The sequence below is a fragment of the Artemia franciscana genome, chromosome 7 (assembly GCF_032884065.1).
Source record: "Artemia franciscana chromosome 7, ASM3288406v1, whole genome shotgun sequence".
Taxonomy (NCBI): domain Eukaryota; kingdom Metazoa; phylum Arthropoda; class Branchiopoda; order Anostraca; family Artemiidae; genus Artemia; species Artemia franciscana.
In genome coordinates, this window is record NC_088869.1 from 30,911,914 (window position 1) to 30,933,550 (window position 21,637).

General features: G+C 32.6%; 1 protein-coding gene across 1 annotated transcript in view; it reads left to right on the top strand.

Moving 5' to 3' along the window:
• The window catches only part of LOC136029666 (glutamate receptor 1-like), a 155,664-nt gene that overhangs the window by 60,585 nt on the left and 73,442 nt on the right, over nt 1–21,637 (top strand). Inside the window, exons 5-6 of the mRNA XM_065708170.1 lie at nt 38–170; nt 2,518–2,638. Of these exons, the coding sequence (XP_065564242.1) occupies nt 38–170; nt 2,518–2,638 (254 nt within the window). The remainder of the gene's footprint in view (nt 1–37; nt 171–2,517; nt 2,639–21,637) is intronic.

Sequence of the window (21,637 nt, forward strand, 5' to 3'; positions counted from 1 at the left end):
CGCTTTCATAAAAATCATTTTCTTTCATAAATTTTAGGACTTCTAAGGCTACAAGATATCTATCAGTCAATAGATCCTGCTAACAGTAGTTTCACCATTGATATTGTGCGACAGGCCTCTACTGCTGAAGGTGTATTAAATCTCTTGCGAGGCTTGGAACGGAATGATAGGTATATTCTTACCCTACTCACCTTTTTATTTTCTTGTTTTTTTCGTATTAATTTCTGAAAAAACAAACTTTGAGAAGGCCACTTGTTAGGAGGACCTGATATTTCAGAATGAAATCTCAGAAACTCAAGATTTGAAATTTCATCTAACGGTAATTTTTTATCGTTGAATGTTATAACTATAAACCATTTTTAAATATATTTCATTTCTATGAAACCGCAAATGACACAGTAGAATTTAAAAAGTTTAAGGTATTGGATTAAAGTTTTTGGTCCGATTTCTGAACCTACTAACATCCAACCCCTGCTAACGAAAAATCTTGTCTGATTAACGCAGGTAGCGGATTTCACAATTTCAACTCAATCGAAAAATATTATTTGAACCTTTTTTGGATCCTATTTTTTGGTGGGGGCTATGCCCTGAAACTTTTCTTTTATATTCAGGTTCCCTTGGCTCAAGGAATTTCATATACAAATTTCAAGTCAATAAAAAAAATAATAACAAAAAATAAAATTGGTCCTTTTTGGGGGAACCGTTTCTTCATATTGTGGTTCTTTCCTTCTAAGGACTCAATGATTACTAGAAATTTTTTTTTGGCCTATTTGGGTCGCATTTTTGAGTGGACCATGCTTATGCACTAGAAGTTATAAACTAGGAGTTGTGGCTGCAAGTTTAAAACTGAACAGAGACAACATAATTTTAATATTTTTTTTTCAAGACGCCAAACAGTTTCTACGTTCAAAACAAAATATAAGTTTCTCTTAGCCCAGGCAACAATCAATGAAGGTGTTGCGCACATTGGAAAAAATGCTTTTGAGCTTTCTTTGCACGAAAATTTTTGAAGAGAGTCCGAGCTCAGAAACTAAAACATTTCTTGTAATTAGAATCTGCTCCATTCGTAAATTTTTAATTTCATTACAAAAAGGTTTGTTGGGAAATGGGTCCCCTTTTACGACCCCGTTTTCGGACGAATCAATTTTCTTTGCGATTTGGGATTCCTTTGATCAAGGGCTATCGACTTATAAGTGTCAACCTCAATAAAAAAAAGAAAAGAAAAAAGGGCTAGTTTATATGCATAACATGCATAAAATACGTTTTTTCTCTTTTGTTTCTATTTTTGGGTTTTTATATTTCGTCAACATTTTAGTTAGGTCTCCCAAATAGCCAGTAATTGTTATCTTGGACAAAACCACTGGATTTTGGAATACATTTCTGTCATTAGATTCTCAAGTAAAATAAAGGAATGTTGACTTCAGCAGAAACCATCGTCTGCAAACACACCTTTTATGTTATTCTATTGGACAAAAAGTCTGGGATACCATTTAAATAAGAAATAGTAGTAGCCCAACTATAGATCCCTAAGGGCTCCAATTTTTCAAAAGACGTCGGCTGTGACATTTGGGCTGGACCTTCCACTTGTATTCTGCATTTAAGTAAGATTTTATTAGATCCAATGCCTTTCCTCAAGTTCCTGAATTTTATATTTTTTGTGAAGATAGAATGATTTAAAGTATCAAATACTTTCTTTGTTTCATAAAATTTACCTGATACATAATCACCATTATCTAAATAAACATTAATTTTAAGTAAAACGGCTGCAGCTGCTTGTTCAGTAAAGTAATCTGATCTAAACCAGGATTTGTTTATTGGCTACAAATTTAATATTGTGCATATATGTAACGATTACTTCTTTTAAAATGTTAATTTCAGACTTTTAATTCGGACATAGCATATGAATATGTCTGTAATTATTAGTGAGTGTTTTGTTGTAGGCAAGATGTAAAGCCCCCTAAGGAAGTAAATGCATTCTGATAATAATTCAAAACCGAGGAAATAGCGGTAAGATTAGATCATTAAAAGCTCATAATGTTGACTTCTGCGTTAAAATCATCAAACTAAGGTATCGTATCTACATCACGTTTTACGTATGTGCTTGACTTGCGCAAATTAAGTGAGCACCTTTTAAGCCGAAACTTTGCATTTCATAACCAATATGAAATGGAAATATCCCGAAGAAACACCCGCATTCTTTAACTGTTAAGAAAACATCATGACTAAAAGGCCGAGTTGCTTACTATCTTTATATATAAAAGGAGAAAAACAATTGTCGAAGTTTTCCATACTTTTTCCTCCGTTGTCTCTTCCTTCTACGTAGTAGTTTAAAACAATAAAAAGCTTAGTAAGGATATTCTTCAGTTCTAATAGTGAACAATAAAACATATAAAAAATTAATAACAATCAAAATAAGTCATGCAGATAAATTTTAAATGTATCCTTGATGATCATTTTAAGTTTTTATTACATAGCTCCTGAAAAAAAAAGACTAATTTGTTGTTCTTCTCTCTCTAGACACACTCACAAATATGTCATTTTGGACTGTAATGCTGGGATGGCCCAACAGGTCATATTTGGTCATGTCAAGGACATCCATTTAGGAAGACGGAATTTTCATTATCTCTTGACAGGATTGGTAAGCCGCCTTCTTTGACATATAGGGTGTAGTGACTTACCCGTCGCATGTTGTTACAATCTCAAAGGAAAGAAAATTGAAGGAAAATTACCACCGACAAATTTACCATGGAAAATTACTCCCTGCAAAAAACTCCCCTTCGCGCAAAATTCCTCACTGAAAATTCTCCTCCGAAAAACTCTCTCCTAACAAAAAAATCCCCCCTTGAGCATCAATATTGATCATATTTTCAAATTTAGAAGTATTTTTAGAAATGTCCCTATGCAGACTCATCTCATGTAGAAAGTTCTGCCCAATAAATTTCCCTTACAATTCCTCTTGGAATCGAGTCCATAAATTGAAACAGTTCGGTAATGGACTGGATCGATGAATACGAGCATCTATTGTTTTCAAACGTCATGCTTTCCAAAATAGAGTTAATCCCAGACTGAATAAAGTCGTCCCTTACCCTACATTTATTTAATTTGCCTTATTGATTTGCCTTGATTACATATCTAAAGAGTCAGAAAAATATATGCAAATAAATTCCATTTTCACCTTCAAATCCTCCCCGCCCCTTCGCAGAATTCCCCACAACAGTTACCACCTCCCGTAGAAAATCCCCCTGGAAAATTTTCCCCACGTGTAAAATAAAGACGTTATACCTTGCATTTGAGAAGCATTAGATTGAATATCAATTCAACGAAACTGTTCAATACCAATTTCAGAGAATTTATTGAAAAGGAAAGTTTATAATTTCAGAAGCTTGTTAGATGACAGAATTCATAATCAAACAGTTCGTGGTAATGAACTGTAGTAAGGAGCGACCCGACTCAATAGTAAACAAAACTCTAAAAAACGGAATTTTGATGCTAAAAGATACATAAAAAGAATCGGATATTCATGCTGATTTTAAATATATATCAAATTTAGTCTTTGTCATGAAAAGTTACGAGCCTGAGACAATTTGCCTTATTTTGGTAAATGGGGGCAAAACACCACCTGAAAGTCATGGAATCTTAACGAAAGTCACAACATCGCATTCAGCGTATCAGAGATTTGGTCCCTTTTTAAGTGACCAAAAAATTGGAGGGCACCTAGGCCCCCTCCCACGCTCATTTTTTCCCAAAGTCAACGGACCAAACATCTGAGATAGCCATTTTGTTATGCATAGTCGAAACCATAATAACTATGTCTTTGGGAATGACTTACTCCCCCACAGTCCCTGGGGGAGGGGCTGCAAGTTACAAACTTTGACCATAGTTTACATACAGTAATGGTTATTGGGAAGTGTGCAGACGTTTTCAGGGGGATTTTTTTGGTTTGGGAGTGGGGTTGAGGGGAGGGGGCTATGTGGGAGGATCTTTTCTTGGAGGATTATGTCGTGGGGGAAGAGAAATGCAATGAAAAGGGTGCGGGATTTCCTAGCATTACTATAAAAAAACAATGAAAAAATAAACATGAAAAAGTTTTTTCAATTGAAACTAAGGAGTAACATTAAAACTTAAAACAAACAGAGATTATTAGGCATATGAGGGATTCTAAAAATACTTTAGCATAAAGAGCGAGGTATTTAGGAGGAGATAAATACCTCGCTCTTTATGCTAAAGTATTTGTAGTAATTTCAACTATTTATTCTACGGCCTTTCTGATTCAGGGGCTATTCTTAAAAAATTGGGACAAAACTTAAGATTTATATATATAAAAATAAGTTGTATGTTTCTGTACTTGTCCGCATATGACGTCACTGTAAGTATATAAGGCTTTGTATATGACGTCATTATAAGTATGTAAGAGGGCTATTCAAAGAGAAATTTCAGTATAAATCTTACAATGGCAGAAGAAACAGCCGAGGAAGCTGCTCAAAGAGTTAATGCCAAAAGGTTTGCGGCTAATAGAGAAATTAAGAAAAGAAAGCGTGCCGAGGAATTACAAGAACAACGTGAAAACAGGCTTGTGTCTCAAAGAGAAAATGACGACTGCGACACAGGGAATATAAATGACGACCGGGACACTCAAAGAGAAATTAAAGACCGGGACATCGGGACACAGGGAACATAAATGACGACCGGGACACAGGGACATAACTACAATGGGGACTCCGGGGGGCACAGGGGGGATATATAAATGACCACGGGGACACAGGGAATATTCGATTAGCAATCACCCTCAACAAAGCTCAAGGGCAATCATTAGAAAAATGCGGTATAGATCTGAATACGGATTGTTTTTTCCATGGACAATTATATGTTGCATGTTCAAGAGTCGGTAAACCTGACATCTATTTATATGCACAGACAATAAGACAGCGAAAAATGTTGTATATTCGCAAGTTTTACGTAGTTAAAAACATATATATATATATATATATATATATATATATATATATATATATATATATATATATGTATATATATATATATATATATATATATATATATATATATATATATATATATATATATATATATATATATATATATATATATATATGTATATATATATATATATATATATATATATATATATATATATATATATATATATATTCAGAGGTGGGACACAGGGACACAACTACAATGGCGCAAACTAATATGGCGGTTTTATACAATACTTATATAAGATTTGGTGGTAATTTGTACGAGCAAATTGTGGGAATTCCCATGGGGGGGAATGCCAGCCCATTTATAGCTGACTTGTTTTTAAGTCAACTAGAATATAAATATATGATGGATAAGAATAATCCAAATAATTTAAAACATGTTTTGTCAAATAATAAAAGATATTTAGATGATATTTTGGTCTTAAATTGTAAGGATTTCATTGATATTTCTAAAAATATATATCCATCAGAGCTTATTCTTGAACCTAGTCATGGCGCTGGTCATGAAGATCATTTCTTAGATTTAAATATTAATATTTCTGATAATAATAAATTAAGTTTTAAAATGTATAATAAAACGGATGATTTTGATTTTGAAGTGATTAGTTTCCCATTCCCTGAAAGTAATATACACTCAAATATCACATATTCAGCGTTTTTCTCACAGTTACTTCGTTATGCAAGGATTTGTAGTAATTATATTGATTTTAAAAATAGATGTAAAATCTTAAGCCAAAAATTGATATCAAGAGGTTTTTCTGCTAATAAATTAACTTGGCAATTTAAAAAATTTAATTTTCATTATAACGAAATTTTAAATAAATATCAAAAGAATTATCTAGAAATACTTAAAGAAATTTTCAACTAATTTCGGAGGTTCGAGAAATGATGTTGCAGCGCCATTTATTTTGAATTGTGTTTCTAATTTAGCGGATCTTTTTAAAAATTAGCCACATGGTAAAGATGAATTCTATAATTGTTTAGTTCATTCAGGTTTTTTGCAATGTGTTAATATTTGTGATTTGGTAAAATTTATTATATTTAGTTTACCTATTGTTGCTAAAAAGAGGGATATATTAACAGGATAAGTTTGTTTTGGTGTTACTTGGTTGTTTTACATTTGCTGTTGTTTTTTTTCTTTCATAGGCATGTATTTTGGGGGTGATACCTGACACGGGGATGCCATGGATATTCTGTGGTAGCCATAACACTTGGCTGGGTAGAGAATTTAAAGTGGTGAAACCCTATAGGCCAGTGTATTCTCCTGATGAGCCCTTATGTTGGGTTGTTGCCTCTGAATTATTTGTCTTTATTAATTTTTCTATTGTTTGGTAAATGACGACTTATACTTACTGACGACATGACTGCCTGTCCATGGATTATTCTTTATGGTTGATTGTGTATGGCTATGCTGTTTGACCTATGTGATTGTATGGATGAGTAGGGTTAAGGCCTCTTTCAAGTGCTGGTCTATATTAATCACTAATTTAGGAAAACAGTCTTCCTTTTCTCCTTCTGTCTCTTTTTTTTTTTTTTTGTGCTGTTGCATTGGTGATTTCTCTTTTCATGATATTATTCCAGGTTGGATCCAGTGCTGGTGGAGAACTTTTTTTAGTTTTCTCCCCGACAGACCTTTACCCTGGTCCAGGTTTTTAACCTGATATTGTTAATTATTGGTGAGATGGCACTTATGCAAATTTCATGTTCTTTCATGTTTTTGTTTATGTATTTATTGACCTTTTTGACCTATTGACCTTGGCATGTTTTTAGGACTTTGATTGTTGGATTTTGATTTGGATGTTGGTTTGTTTTGGATTTATTTTCAATAACTTTTTATGCAACAAAACACAAATATTAGCCTCGGAACTCGGAACGATTTTTTGAAAGTTAGTAAGTGTAAGAGTCGTTGTTTTCTTTGCCATGATCATTTTATTCCACGGACTTCTGTTAAGAGTACATTGTATAATAAAAATTTTGCATGCAAGTTACGTGGTAATGTTAATTGTAGAACAACCAATGTAATTTACCTATTAGAATGTAATAAATGCTGCCTACAATATGTGGGGGAAACAACTAATAATATATATAAAAGATTTTCTGGACACAAGACAACAGTTAATAACGAAAAAACTAATAACTATCTAGTTCAACATTGTAATAATGGTAAATGTTCCATATCAGATATAACTGTCACAATTTTAGAAAATTTAGAATTAGAAAATTTAAATAAAGAAGAGAAGAATAATAGACTTCGTAAACAGGAGGATTTCTGGATCCACACTCTTGGTACAGCTTATCCTTTTGGGCTAAATGATCGTGTAGCAAAATATGGTGACATGTCTCAGGTTGTTGTTAAATGTATTGATGGTTTTATGGACCATCCTTCTTTTACTTGTCCTACTAAACGTAAAAAAACGATCGAGAGGACATAGGAAAAATAATAGAAAAAATGAATTAGATGTACATGTGCTTTCTATAGATCTATGCAAGCTACTTGAATCTAGGGGTATGATTTCTGTAATAAAATGTCTAAATAATTTATCCAAGAGGAATTTAATCAAACTTTTCTGGATTGTTAAGAATAATACAGCTCTTGAATATAATTTTAAAGTAATATGTGATACAATTTGCATTCTAACTAAAACGAAATTTATTTCAAAAAAGAAAAAATTCGATAAGATTAGTAATAAGGATAACAGATTATATTTACCTATTAATTTTACTTGTAAGCAGATTGAAGATATTAATTTACCAGAAATTTTAAATCAGCGGCATGTGAAACAGGCCCTTCCTAGTAATTTGAATTATAATGATAGTCCAGTTTTAACTTATAAATTTTCAAAAACTATTGGGCAAATTATTTTTAATTATAATTTAATACTAAAAGAGATTAGATAGTGATATAAATTGGAAACCGGTTTGTAATTGTAAGGGACTTGGCCCATTTGTAAATCCTACTTACAAACATGTTATAACAGGGGACTTGTCAATAATAAAGCAAGATGATCTTCAAATTATAATGAATAAAGGGGCTAATTTCCGTCTTTCTCATCATCTGAAACCATCGAGTGTTCTTGATGGCTTGGAAAATGATTTTGATTTATTTATTGATAAGTGGTGTAAGAAAGAGAATAAAAATAAAGAGAGTTTTCAAAGTTGGAAGAATTTAATTATTAGTAGAATAAGAAATAAAATATATTCTAACCTAAAAAATAGTAACACTAAATCATTATTTTATAATGCGAAGATTAAACAAGCAATTGCTAATCTACAGAATGAATTTGTAATTGTGCCAGTGGATAAAGCTAATAATAATTTTGCCATAATTTGTCAGAAGCAGTATTGTGATATCTTAAAAAGGGAGTTATGCACAACTAATGTTTACGAAAACGTAAATATAGAGGATGAGAATTTAATTGAAAAGACTGAAGAAATACTTTTTAAAAATTTTAATATTAAAATAAATGACAATGATAAAAAGTTCCCTTTCCTATATTGGACTGTAAAATTTCATAAGAATCCCCCTAAACCACGTTTATTGCTGGAGCAGCTAAATGTCCAACCTGCATTGCTGCTACTGACCTCTCTTTAATTTTAAAGGAAATTGTAAATAAACTTAAAACCTATTGTTCTGGTATTAAATAATTTTCGAATTTTAATCCATATTGGAGTGTTAATAATTCACTGCAGGTGATAGATTCTTTAACAATGGTTTCAGCTAAAAGAATTGAGTCTTTCGATTTTGCGACAATGTATACTAATTTATCACTTAATGTAGTGTTAGATAATTTAAAAACTGTTATCAAGAAATCTTTCCTCTTATCTAGTAAAAGGTTCTTAAAAATAGACACATATAATAAAAAAGCTATATGGACAAATTGCTTTAATACTACAGTTAACTTGAGATGTTACAGCTTGGATATGATTTTCGAGTTATTAGAATTTGTTTTATACAATACTTATATAAGATTTGGTGGTAATTTGTACAAGCAAATTGTGGGAATTCCCATGGGGGGGGGAATGCCAGCCCATTTATAGGTGACTTGTTCTTAAGTCAACTAGAATATAAATATATGATGGATAAGAATAATCCAAATAATTTAAAACATGTTTTGTCAAATAATAAAAGATATTTAGATGATATTTTGGTCTTAAATTGTAAGGATTTCATTGATATTTCTAAAAATATATATCCATCAGAGCTTATTATTGAACCTAGTCATGGCGCTGGTCATGAAGATCTTTTCTTAGATTTAAATATTAATATTTGTGATAATAATAAATTAAGTTTTAAAATGTATAATAAAACGGATGATTTTGATTTTGAAGTGATTAGTTTCCCATTCCCTGAAAGTAATATACACTCAAATATCACATATTCAGCGTTTTTCTCACAGTTACTTCGTTATGCAAGGATTTGTAGTAATTATATTGATTTTAAAAATAGATGTAAAATCTTAAGCCAAAAATTGATATCAAGAGGTTTTTCTGCTAATAAATTAACTTGGCAATTTAAAAAATTTAGTTTTCATTATAACGAACTTTTAAATAAATATCAAAAGAATTATCTAGAAATACTTAAAGAAATTTTCAACTAATTTCGGAGGTTCGAGAAATGATGTTGCAGCGCCATTTATTTTGAATTGTGTTTCTAATTTAGCGGATTTTTTTAAAAATTAGCCACATGGTAAAGATGAATTCTATAATTGTTTAGTTCATTCAGGTTTTTGCAATGTGTTAATATTTGTGATTTGGTAAAATTTATTATATTTAGTTTACCTATTGTTGCTAAAAAGAGGGATATATTAACAGGATAAGTTTGTTTTGGTGTTACTTGGTTGTTTTACATTTGCTGTTGTTTTTTTTCTTTCATAGGCATGTATTTTGGGGGTGATACCTGACACGGGGATGCCATGGATATTCTGTGGTAGCCACAACACTTGGCTGGGTAGAGAATTTTAAAGTGGCGAAACCCTATAGGCCAGTGTATTCTCCTGATGAGCCCTTGTGTTGGGTTGTTGCCTCTGAATTATTTGTCTTTATTACTTTTTCTATTGTTTGGTAAATGACGACTTATATTTATTGACGACACGACTGCCTGTCCATGGATTATTCTTTATGGTTGATTGTGTATGGCTATGCTGTTTGACCTATGTGATTGTATGGATGAGTAGGGTGAAGGCCTCATTCAAGTGCTGGTCTATATTAATCACTAATTTAGGAAAACAGTCTTCCTTTTCTCCTTCTGTCTCTCTCTCTTTTTTTTGTGTATGTGTTTGTGCTGTTGCATTGGTGTTTTCTCTTTTCATGATATATATATATATATATATATATATATATATATATATATATATATATATATATATATCCCTTCTTAATCAGCTAAAATGGTGTGCCTAGTTAACGCCGAAATTCAAAAATGTCCTATGCTTCCCGTTTTGCTTCATTTTCTCAGGTTAATTTTTCCCTGATATTTCAGGTGCTTCTACTTCCTAAAATCTATCAGTTCAAGATTAGATTCTCTTGTTTTAGAACTTTTAAAAGCGGAAATGAACAAACCCTTTAAATCTAAAAATAGGACAAAAATAGAATCATTGAAGAATAAGAAGGTAGAGGTATAAAATGAATATGATTTTCTGAATGAAAAAGAAATCTTTGAAAAAAAAATAAGACTTGGTGCTTTTTATAATGATATTCGTACTATAACTAGGTTAAATCGTTTGGAGTTGGGTAATGGAACTTGGTAGAGGGGGTGTGCTCCATGAACTGTTTAATTGTTTTAATTTATTTCCAATATTTGACTGAAAATCCAATATAGCTCCAAATTCTCTTGTTTCTAATGGAAATGCCTAATAAGCGTTGATGACGTCTGATTCCTTGCGTTTCGGATTCACATACTAACCCATAAATGTAGAACTTCCTCTCTGTATAATAAATAAAAAAAAACAAGTTTTTTTTTAACTGAAAGGAAGGAGCGATATTAAAACTTAAAACGAACAGAAATTACTCCGTATATAAAAGGGGCTGTTCCCTTCTCAATGCCCCGCTCTTTACGCATAAGTTTGACTCTTTCTCTCAACTCTACTTTTTAAAACAGTAAAAAACTTTAGCGTAAAGAGCGGGGCGTTGAGGAGGGAACAGGCCCTTTTATATACGGAGTAATTTCTGTTCGTTTTAAGTTTTAATATTGCTCCTTACTTTCAGTTAAAAAACCTTGTTTTTTTATTTAATTCCTGAACGTTTTTAAATTAAGGCATGTTTTAATTTTGGCTCTCCGCAAATGAATAATTAAAGCGAAATTTGTATATTAATTTATTTTCATGGCTAAATGGCTTTCTCATAATTTTGATCAGACGATTTTGAGAAAAAAGAGCGGGGGAGTAGGCATAGTTACCCTCCAATTTTTTGGTTATTTAAAAAAACAACAAGAACTTTTATTTTTTACGAACGTTTTTATTAGTACAAATATACGTAACTTACGAATTAGCTTACGTAACGAACTTCTATATTCGTATGCTTTTATTACGTATATGAGGGGGTTTACACCCTCGTCAATACGTCGGTCTTTACGCTAAAGCTTAATTTTTGTCCCTTCCTGCGTCCCCTTCTTGAAAATCTTCTTCCCCCATGAAAAATTCCTCCATGGAAAGATTCCCCTCATAACTCCCTCCCCTCAACCCCTCTCCCCAACCAAAAAAATCCACCTGAAAGCTTATGTACACTTCTCAATAACCATTACTATGTGTAAACACTGGTCAAAGATTGTAACTTGCAGCCCCTCCCACGGGGACTTTGGAGGAGTAAGTCGTCCCAAAGACATAGTTATTATATTTTTCGACTATGTTGAATAAAATGGCTATCTCAGAATTTTGATCCGGTGACTTTGGGAAAAAAGTAAGCGTGGGAGGGGGTCTTGGTGCCCTCCAATTTTTTGGTCATTTAAAAAGGGCACTAGAACTTTTCATTTCTGTTAGAATGAGCCCTCACACGACATTCTAGGACCAACTGGTCGATACGATCAAACCTGTCAATCTGTCTTGTGGCAAAAAAGCTTGTGTGCTGTAGGGTTCTCTGATACGCTGAATCTGATGGTGCGATTTTCGTTAAGATGCAATGACGTTTAAGAGGTGTTTCCTCCTATTTTCTAAAATAAGGCAAATGTTCTCAGGCTCGTAACTTTTGATGGGTAAATCTAAACTTAACGAAACTCATGTATTTAAAATCAGCATCAAAATGTAATTCTTTTGATGTGACTATTGTTATAAAAATTCCGTTTTTTAGAGTTTCGTTAACTATTGAGCCGGGTCGCTCCTTACTACAGTTCGTTACCACGAACTGTGTGATACTATGCTGAGTTCTTGCTATTTTCAATTTTCTAAACATTTCGTTTAACCAGCTCCAAAAAGACATAAATGCGCTAAGAATTGTGATTGAAATTAGTAGCATTTCCCACAACGCCAATGCTACTTGTGGGATATTTATCTCTGTATCAGCATGCTGTACGAAATGTCTGCTGAGTATAGAATAAAATGAATTAAAAAAAAATATGTACATTTTTCTCACAATTTAGAAATTTGTGTGCACGTATAAGCAGTACCAATCCATTCTCTTTTTCTATTGTTATCAGTTTTATTATGAAGGACTATGAAGACTGAGCTTTCCTTGTGAAGGAAATTATAGACATAAAAACGATATTCAGTGTAACCCCTTCCTGAGATGTATCCTTGATTTACAAGGATACCTTGTAAATCAACCTTATTACTTGTAAATCAACCAAAGGTACCCTTTGGATACCTTGTAAGGATCCTCCATACCTTGATTTACAAAACAAAAACTCGTGCGTAATTTTTATAAAGTTTTTTTTTAACAAATATACAAAGGGGAAGGCAGTTTTCAAACTTTAGGAGTCAATTTTCCCTTCAAGTTGACATCCCTGACACCTTTTAATTAATTTAAGGTTTTCTGCCGTAATGATGCCAAGAATTACTCCAATTTTCTGGATTCTTTTTTTTGTCAAAAAATACCCAACGGAAAAATTAATAATTCTAACTTTATCTTTTGAATGCTTAAAAATTTAAAATATGGTCGCTATTTAAATGTGGGGAATATATCACAATATCTTGTTACTCATAGCCCGATACCCCGGACTATTAGAATAGAGCTTGGTTCAGTTATGAGATTGAGCCTCCTGTGCTGGGTGTAGGGGTTGGGGGAAGTTGAGGGGGTATACAGGATTAGTGGTGAATCTGGCTGAATAAAAGCAAAGTGTATACGACATCTGCCTTCGCCCAACCGGAAAGTCGCTTAAGCTATACTACTGTCGTACGCAGTAGCTCATTGCTGACAATTTTAGTAAAAGCCGAGAATTAGCACTTACATTTATGATTCTTTAATGTGTGTTTATTGTTTAATGTATTGCGTAATGTTTTTAAATTTACCAAGAAGGGTGTTTATTAAATAGTTACTTTTCTTCCCTACCAGCTTGAATAGCATCTACTTCAATATCACCCGCTCTTGCCCCTCCAATGAAACTGTAGCTACGCTACTGATTTCCAGAAAAGTCTGGGACAATAATACCTTTGGGAAAGCATTTTTAAGTGTATCTAAAGTAATGAAATTGGCCAAATAGGCTTTAAAGAATGATTTATTTAATTCTAAAGACAATTTATTTTCAATTATGTATAATTAAGGTCCTCACTAAAACCAATTGTTTAATATCCGGGCTGGTGGTCCTTTGCATCTGAAATCTGGGTAGCTTATTACTTTTGGTACTCAAGAACAGACATCTGGGAATTTTTTCCCTCTGTGTGTTTCTTCAGTTAGAGCAGCTATATAAAACTCGCATCAAAATAAGTTATACCAAATCAAAAAATCGCATCAAAATAACTTGTGAAGGTTGTCCATCAGCAACGACTTATTTTCAGCAATCTACATTATTCATGGCTACCAAATCTGCCAGGTGCTTCCCTGTTTTAAGATCCGAAGGATCCTGGGGCAGGTACTGAAAAACAAATTTTAATTTAACGTATAGTCAACCCTTTTCTTAGCGAATGTCCTCGTAGTTGCATCAAATTAAGCGTCTATCATCACGCTGACACTAAAACCCCAGGGAATGTAAAAGTTTACTTGCCAAAAGAGAGGTTTTGAAACACTCATGTAGCTATGTATGTAGTACTCATCTTTTTCTAAACAAAAATACAAACCTGTTAAAAAAAACTGTGTAGACAGCTCTTTTTTCTTTACTTTTCTTTAATATTAAAATTTGGAAGTATGATTAACAAGTTTCTAACACCGTCAAATGGTTCTTTCAGAAAACTATAGAGCTAATTAATAGTATGCTATCATAATACTTAGCGTTGAAAGAATTCACATTCTTTTTTTTGTTAAATTGTTTTGTAAAGAATAAAATTTATTTAACTCTTGAGTTATTGTAAACCGTAACAAACTAAAATGAAATAAACTTACAGATAAAAAGGACGATAAAAGAAAACAGAACAGAACACAGAACTTCCGTAACATTTTTGTTACAACAGCGAATGAACCAAATAAGATAAAAATTAAGTCAAGTAGGGCGTAAGTCTGTAAAGTCAAACAAAAAAAAATACTTGAGTTTCACACGGTAACTTTCCCTTATTGAATACTACTATTGCAACTACTATTCCTACCACCACCACTACTACAACTGCTGTTTCTATTGCGACTACTACTAAGGCTTAGGATATGAAGGTAAAAAATTTCAAGAAATATTGAGGGAGACTTTTAACTAAGTCAAAACACACTATGTGCATACCGACTATAAAATGAGCACATGAGCAATTTTTTAAGGAACGGCTTAGCGTATTAAGTTGAAACTTCCAGGGAATGATCTGGAGGTGTTCAACTGAACAAAAGGCAACACATGCCAACTACTACTGTTACTAATGCTTCTGATACAGCTGATAATACTACTACTACGCCTACTGAAAATGTTACGACTCCTACTACTACTAAGGGTATGGAGATGAATATTTCAAAGGGTGTATCTCAGGACTGGTTTATGGTATTAAAATGGAACATTCAGGGAATGAGGAGAGGGAAGACCAAATTACGAATAGGCAATATGAGCACACTACCACTACTGCTACTTACTACTACTACTATTACTACTATTACTACTACTACTACTACTTCTACTACTACTACTACTACTACTACTACTACTACTACTACTACTACTACTACTACTACTACTACTACTACTACTACTACTACTACTACTACTACTACTACTACTACTACTACTATTTCTTTTACTACTACTTTTTTTTAATAATGGAGATACTACTATCACTGCTACTACTACGGCCACTGCTTTTATTGTGACTATTGTGACGGTGACTTCATTATTGAGCATTCTGTTGGAACTTTCATAGAATTGCTTTAAACATTAGTTTTTCCGGTTCAAATTATATGAAAAGCAAAGGTAATTCAAAAACGTGCAACCACTAACTGCCTTGTTTTTTTTTGTACTGTAAAATGCTTTCAGTTAAGCCTTAGCTTAATTTTAGCATAAAGAGCGGGGAGCCGATGAGATGGCAGTCCCATTGTATAGATTGATATTTTATGCTCTTGTTTAGTTTACTCTTTGTCGATATTTTTTATTTAATAAATTACAGCTAAATTTTTCTTAATGCTGTTACATAGGTTTGAACGTTCAACAAGAAAATTGCGTGAAGATTTTTGGTCAGGGTGGACCTAGCATAGAGGAAACTGGAATTTTGTTCAAGAATTACACTCCAGGTGGTAAAGTAGAGGTGTGAATAGTCATTTCCATTAAAAAAGAAAAAAACAAAAAAAAAACACCTATTTTTGGAGGTTCTGTGACACACAATGAGGACAGACAAGTAGCGCAGCTGGTTTTTAACACTCTTTTAAACAAGAAATCGCCCATCAGATAAAAAAAAATGTATTTACTTGTCTACCTTGCTGATACTTTATCAACCTTATGCAGTTTGCTAATATTTATAACACTTATCTGGAATTCCTTCCAAAGAAAAACATTCGAGATTTATATTGCTCGAGTGCTCAGTACTCAAGTTCATCATTAATCCTATTTTGAAGTTCCACCAGTTTCATCACACGGCTATAGATTTGGCTAATTGAGTTTAGATAGGCTGTTTGTGGGAGTCTTGTCAGAGACATTAGGTCCCCTGGTCTTGTTAACATTACTACAGAAATCCCATTAATAGCCCTTGAGAGAAGAAAATAGAAGATTCTTAAGGGGAGAAGAAATATAATGGATATCCAGTGTATTATGACGAACTTGACATTCAATCAGACAAAATAATTAATCGGCTTTAATAGCAGTTTTGTTCTTTAATGTAGTATTTTTGGGGGGAAATTTAGGGATCTTTTCAAATCATTGTTATATGGGAACATGCATGATGTCAAATAAATAAAACAAACTCGTATTTTTCAACTTTTAGATTTAAAACACTAGACCAAGGATTAATAATATGGTTACACAACATCGTTTTACAAAAAAAAAAAAAACATTTCAAAAAAAATAATGAGCAATACTAAAACCTAAAATAAGCAGGAATCACGTCAAGTTAACTTGAAACGGATAGGATTTAATTTGAACAAAGTAGTTGAGGCTATTAAAGAAAAATCAAGTGAAGATTATGCCAAACATAAATTACCAGAATAAAAGCTAGGATGCCACCTATTTCCTCCCCTATCCAGGCCCAGAGGCAAAAGGGTCATCAGCGGTCTACTGAAAACGATAGCCTGCATATTTAGATAATATGTTGAGCTATTTTGACAACCTGAATGCACTCCCACACTGTGGATTTAGTTCAATAGTAAGAGCAGAAGTAGTAATAGAAACCTCTTGAACTATGGTTGAGACAATTATTGACAACCAGCATGCCCATACTGCGTTTTTATTTAGTTTTAAAGCCACATAAACTTTCTGTGAAAGTTTCTACTTTATATACTCTTTTAGACCTACGGTATCCCACCTGGATGTTTTGACAGCCTGATCGATTTTGACAAAGTGGATGCTATTTCCATTTAGTTCAATATTTCAGTGATAGTAGCTGTAGTAGTAATTAAATAAAAAAAAACTAATTTTTTTAGCTGAAAGTAAGGAGCGACATTAAAACTTAAAACGAACAGAAATTACTCCGTATATGAAATGGGTTGTCCCCTCCGCAATCCCTCGCTCTTTACGCTAAAGCTTTTAATTGTTTTAAAAAGTAGAATTGTGGCAAAAAGTCAAACTTTAGCGTAAAGAGCGAGGGATTGTGGAGGGGACAACCCATTTCATATACGGAGTAATTTCTGTTCGTTTTAAGTTTTAATGTCGCTCCTTACTTTCAGCTAAAAAAAATTAGTTTTTTTTTTATTTAATTTCTGAACGTTTTTGAATTAATGCATGTTTGGTTTTGGCTCTCCGCACATAAATTATTAAAATGAAATTTGCATATTAATTCCTTTTTTGGCTAAATGGCTTTCTCTTAGTTTTGATCAGATGATTTTGAGAAATAAGGGGTTTTTATTAACGGGTTTTATAAACGTTTTTATTAGTAAAAAATATGCATAACTTAAGAATTAACTTACGTAACAAACTTTCATAACCTTATATTTTTATTATGTATACGAGGGGGTTTGTACCCTCGTTAATACCTCGCTCTTTACACTAAATCGAAAGTTTTGTCCCAATTCTTTAAGAATGACCCCTGAATCAGAAGGGCCGTAGAATAAATAGTTGAAATTACTAAAAATACTTTAGCATAAAGAGCAAGGTATTTATCTCCTCCTAAATACCTCGCTCTTTATGCTAAAGTATTTTTAGAACCCCTCATATGCGTAATAATCTCTGTTCGTTTTAAGTTTCAATGCTACTTCTTCCTTTCATTTGAAAAAACGTTTTCATGTTTATTTTTCATTGTTTTCTTATAGTAATGCTAGAGAATCCTGCGCCCTTTTCATTGAATTTTTCTTCCCCCATGACAGATTCCTCCAAGGAAAGATCCTCCAACATAGCCCCCTCTCCTCAGCCCCACCCCCAAATAAAATAAAATCCCCCTGAAAACGTCTGTACACTTCCCAATAACCATTACTATATGTAAACACTGGTCAAAGTTTGTAACTTGCAGCCCCTCCCCCAGGGATTGTGGGGGAGTAAGTCATCCCCAAAGACATAGTTATTATGGTTTTCGACTATGCTGAACAAAATGGCTATCTCAAAATTTTGAACCGTTGACTTTGGGAAAAAATGAGCGTGGGAGGGGGCCTAGATGCCCTCCAAATTTTTTGGTCACTTAAAAAGGGCACTAGAACTTTTCATTTCCGTTAGAATGAGCCCTCTTGCGACATTCTAGGACCACTTGGTCGATACGATGACCCCTGGGAAAAAAAAACAAAAAACAAACACGCACCCGTGATTTGTCTTCTGGCAAAAAATACAAAATTCCACATTTTTGTAGATAGGAGCTTGAAACTTCTACAGTAGGGTTCTCTGATACGCTGAATCTGATGGTGTCATTTTCGTTAAGATCCTACGACTTTTAGGGGGTGTTTCCCCCTATTTTCATAAATAAGGCAAATTTTCTCAGGCTCGTAACTTTTGATGGGTTGGACTAAACTTGATGAAACTTATATATTTAAAATCAGCATTAAAATGCAATTCTTTTGATGTAGCTATTGATATCAAAATTCAATTCTTTAGAGTTTTGGTTACTATTGAGCCGGGTCGCTCCTTACTACAGTTCGTTACCACGAACTGTTTGATAGGTATAAACGTGATGTTAATGCTGGTAGCCCTGGGAGTTTCAGCGTACACTGAGGTGTTGCTAGGATGACGCTAATCCACAGTTTTAATAACCCGCATGTTTCCTTAGTCAGTTCAACATTTCCCTCAGCGCTCCCTGAAAGTTTTACTAATACTCTTAGCATTATTAGTGGTAATAGTCATTGCAACAGAACCAATAGTACGAACAATAGGGATAGCATTACTAATAGCAGCTGTAGTTGGCCTATTAGTAGTATGCAACCATAGCACTGACATTGTGCCTGTTTGGTATAGTTGAATATCCCATCCTTAGTCCCTAATATTTTCTACTTAATACTTTAAGCCCGTTTCTGAGATATTGCTGAGACACTCTTTTGATAACCTGCATGCATATAGTGTGTTTTGATTTCATTTTTATTAGTTTAACATACCCCTCAGAATACCCTGAAATATTCAACCTAATGTTCTAAGCCATTCTTGAGATATACCGGATACGGCTTTTTAACAGCTGCATAATCATAGCGTGGTTGAATATAATTCAACATACCGCTCAACAAATCCCGGAAGTTTTTCATTTAATGCACTTAGCCTTCCAATTTGTAATAGTAGTATCAGTAATGTTTAGCGTGTAGTACCTTTTTCGTTGGTCCACATCCCCCTCAATATGTACGGAAAGTTTTAACTCAATACCTTAAGTTGTTCCTATGATGTAGCTGTTATACATTTAAATTAAGTGTTTGCTACTTTCAGTTAAGTTCTAATGTCCAATTCCAAATAACTTTTTCTAACTTTTTGTCTTCAGTATTTCCCACATAAATTTTGATTCACGTCAAAAAACGTTGAAGGTGTAACTGTCTTATCTTCTGCTACTACTACTAACAACTCACTGCAGCACTAAACCACCTGAGGCTAACACAGCTACGCGCGCTCTTCCTCCTTCCACACTCTTTGTACAATTTACTGTTTGAAATTCGGTTAGTCAGTCGCGTACCCAAACAATCCGTAGGCAATTTTTCTGAAAAACGTCTAGCAAATATTCCTCTGTTTTTTTGAGCGCCCATGCTTCAAGACCATATTTGACCACTGTCATCGCTGTAGCTTCCAATATTCTAATCATGTCTCACTATCCTAACGCAGGTTTGTATTCAAGCATTTTCAGTTCAATTTCAAATATGCTCTCCACATAAAAATAATTATTATCCCCTGGAAAAAGAAGACTGCAATTTGTTTTGTATTTCCAAGTAGATATTTGCAACGAAATAGAATTGCATTGGAGAGGGGGATTAGTATGAACGAAATTAATGTTCTATCTGAGTTATTAAAAGTTATTTTCAACAAGATATTCATCAGTTTTTCACTTGATAAAAGAAGCTATTAAGTGTGCACGATGTCATTGCAGTACTATCATGTGCTTCTGTTCTTTAAATCCATACGATTATGACGTCATTAACAAGAAAAAAATTATTCAAAAATTAAGGTTTAAAACGAATTTTTCCAAATTGGTGACCTCTCTAGATCTCTTTTTTAGGCCAGAAATTCTCATTGTGCAAGTTATCAGAATAGATTATGAACCCGTTTTCAAAACAAAAAGGACATTTATGTCTTGCCGGCATACCACGCCGTTAAGCTGATTGCATATAATTATTGCTCGAGTAGGCCTATCAAAAGCCATTTGTAGTAGAAAAAAAACAGTTCGTGGTAACGAACTGTAAATAAGGAGTGACTCGGCTCGCTCAATAGCAACTGGGACTCTAAAAAACGGAATTGACCTACTGGGTCAAGGCTCATAAATTTTAGAAATTTCTTATTGATTACAAATCTATATATATAAAAATAAGTTGTCTGTGTGTGGATCTGTGGATGGATCAGGTGACGTCACCTGAAAAAACTGGATCAGGTGACGTCAAAACTGAAAAAACTAAAAAAAGGCAAAAACTACAAAAAAAAACTAAAAACTACTAAAAAAAATAAAAAAGCTAAAAAACTAAAAAAACTAAAAAAAGGCAAAAACTACAAAAAAAACTAAAAACTAATAAAAAAGCTAAAAAACTAAAAAAACTAAAAAAAGGCAAAAACTACAAAAAAAACTAAAAACTAATAAAAAATAATAAAAAAGCTAAAAAACTAAAAAAACTAAAAAAACTAAAAAAAGGTAAAAAACTAAAAAAAACTAAAAAAAAGGAAAAAACTGAAAAATAAGCTAAAATAAAGGTAAAAACCAATAAAAAACTAAAAAAAAAACTGAAAAACTAAAAAAAGGCAAAAACTACAAAAAAAACTAAAAACTAATAAAAAAAGTAAAAAAGCTAAAAACCTAAAAAAACTAAAAAAAGGTAAAAAACTAAAAAAAATAAAAAATAAAAAAAAACTAAAAAAAGGAAAAAACTGAAAAATAAGCTAAAATAAAGGTAAAAACCAATAAAAAACTAAAAAGAAAAAAAGGAAAAAACTAAAAAAAAATTTCATCTAAAAAACTAAAAAAGGTAAAAACTAAAAGAACTAAAAAAGAAAAAAATAAATGACGACACTCAAAGAGAAAGCGACCAGGACAAAAGGAATGTTCGATTAGCAATCAAAAAACTAACAAAACTAAAAAGAAGGTAAAAACTGCAAAAAAATAAAAAAGCTAAAAAACTAAAAAAACTAAAAAAAGGCAAAAACTACAAAAAAAACTAAAAACTAATAAAAAAAATAAAAAAGCTAAAAAACTAAAAAAGGTAAAAAACTAAAAAAACTAAAAAAAAGGAAAAAACTGAAAAATAAGCTAAAATAAAGGTAAAAACCAATAAAAAACTAAAAAAAACTGAAAAAACTAAAAAAAGGCAAAAACTACAAAAAAAACTAAAAACTAATAAAAAAA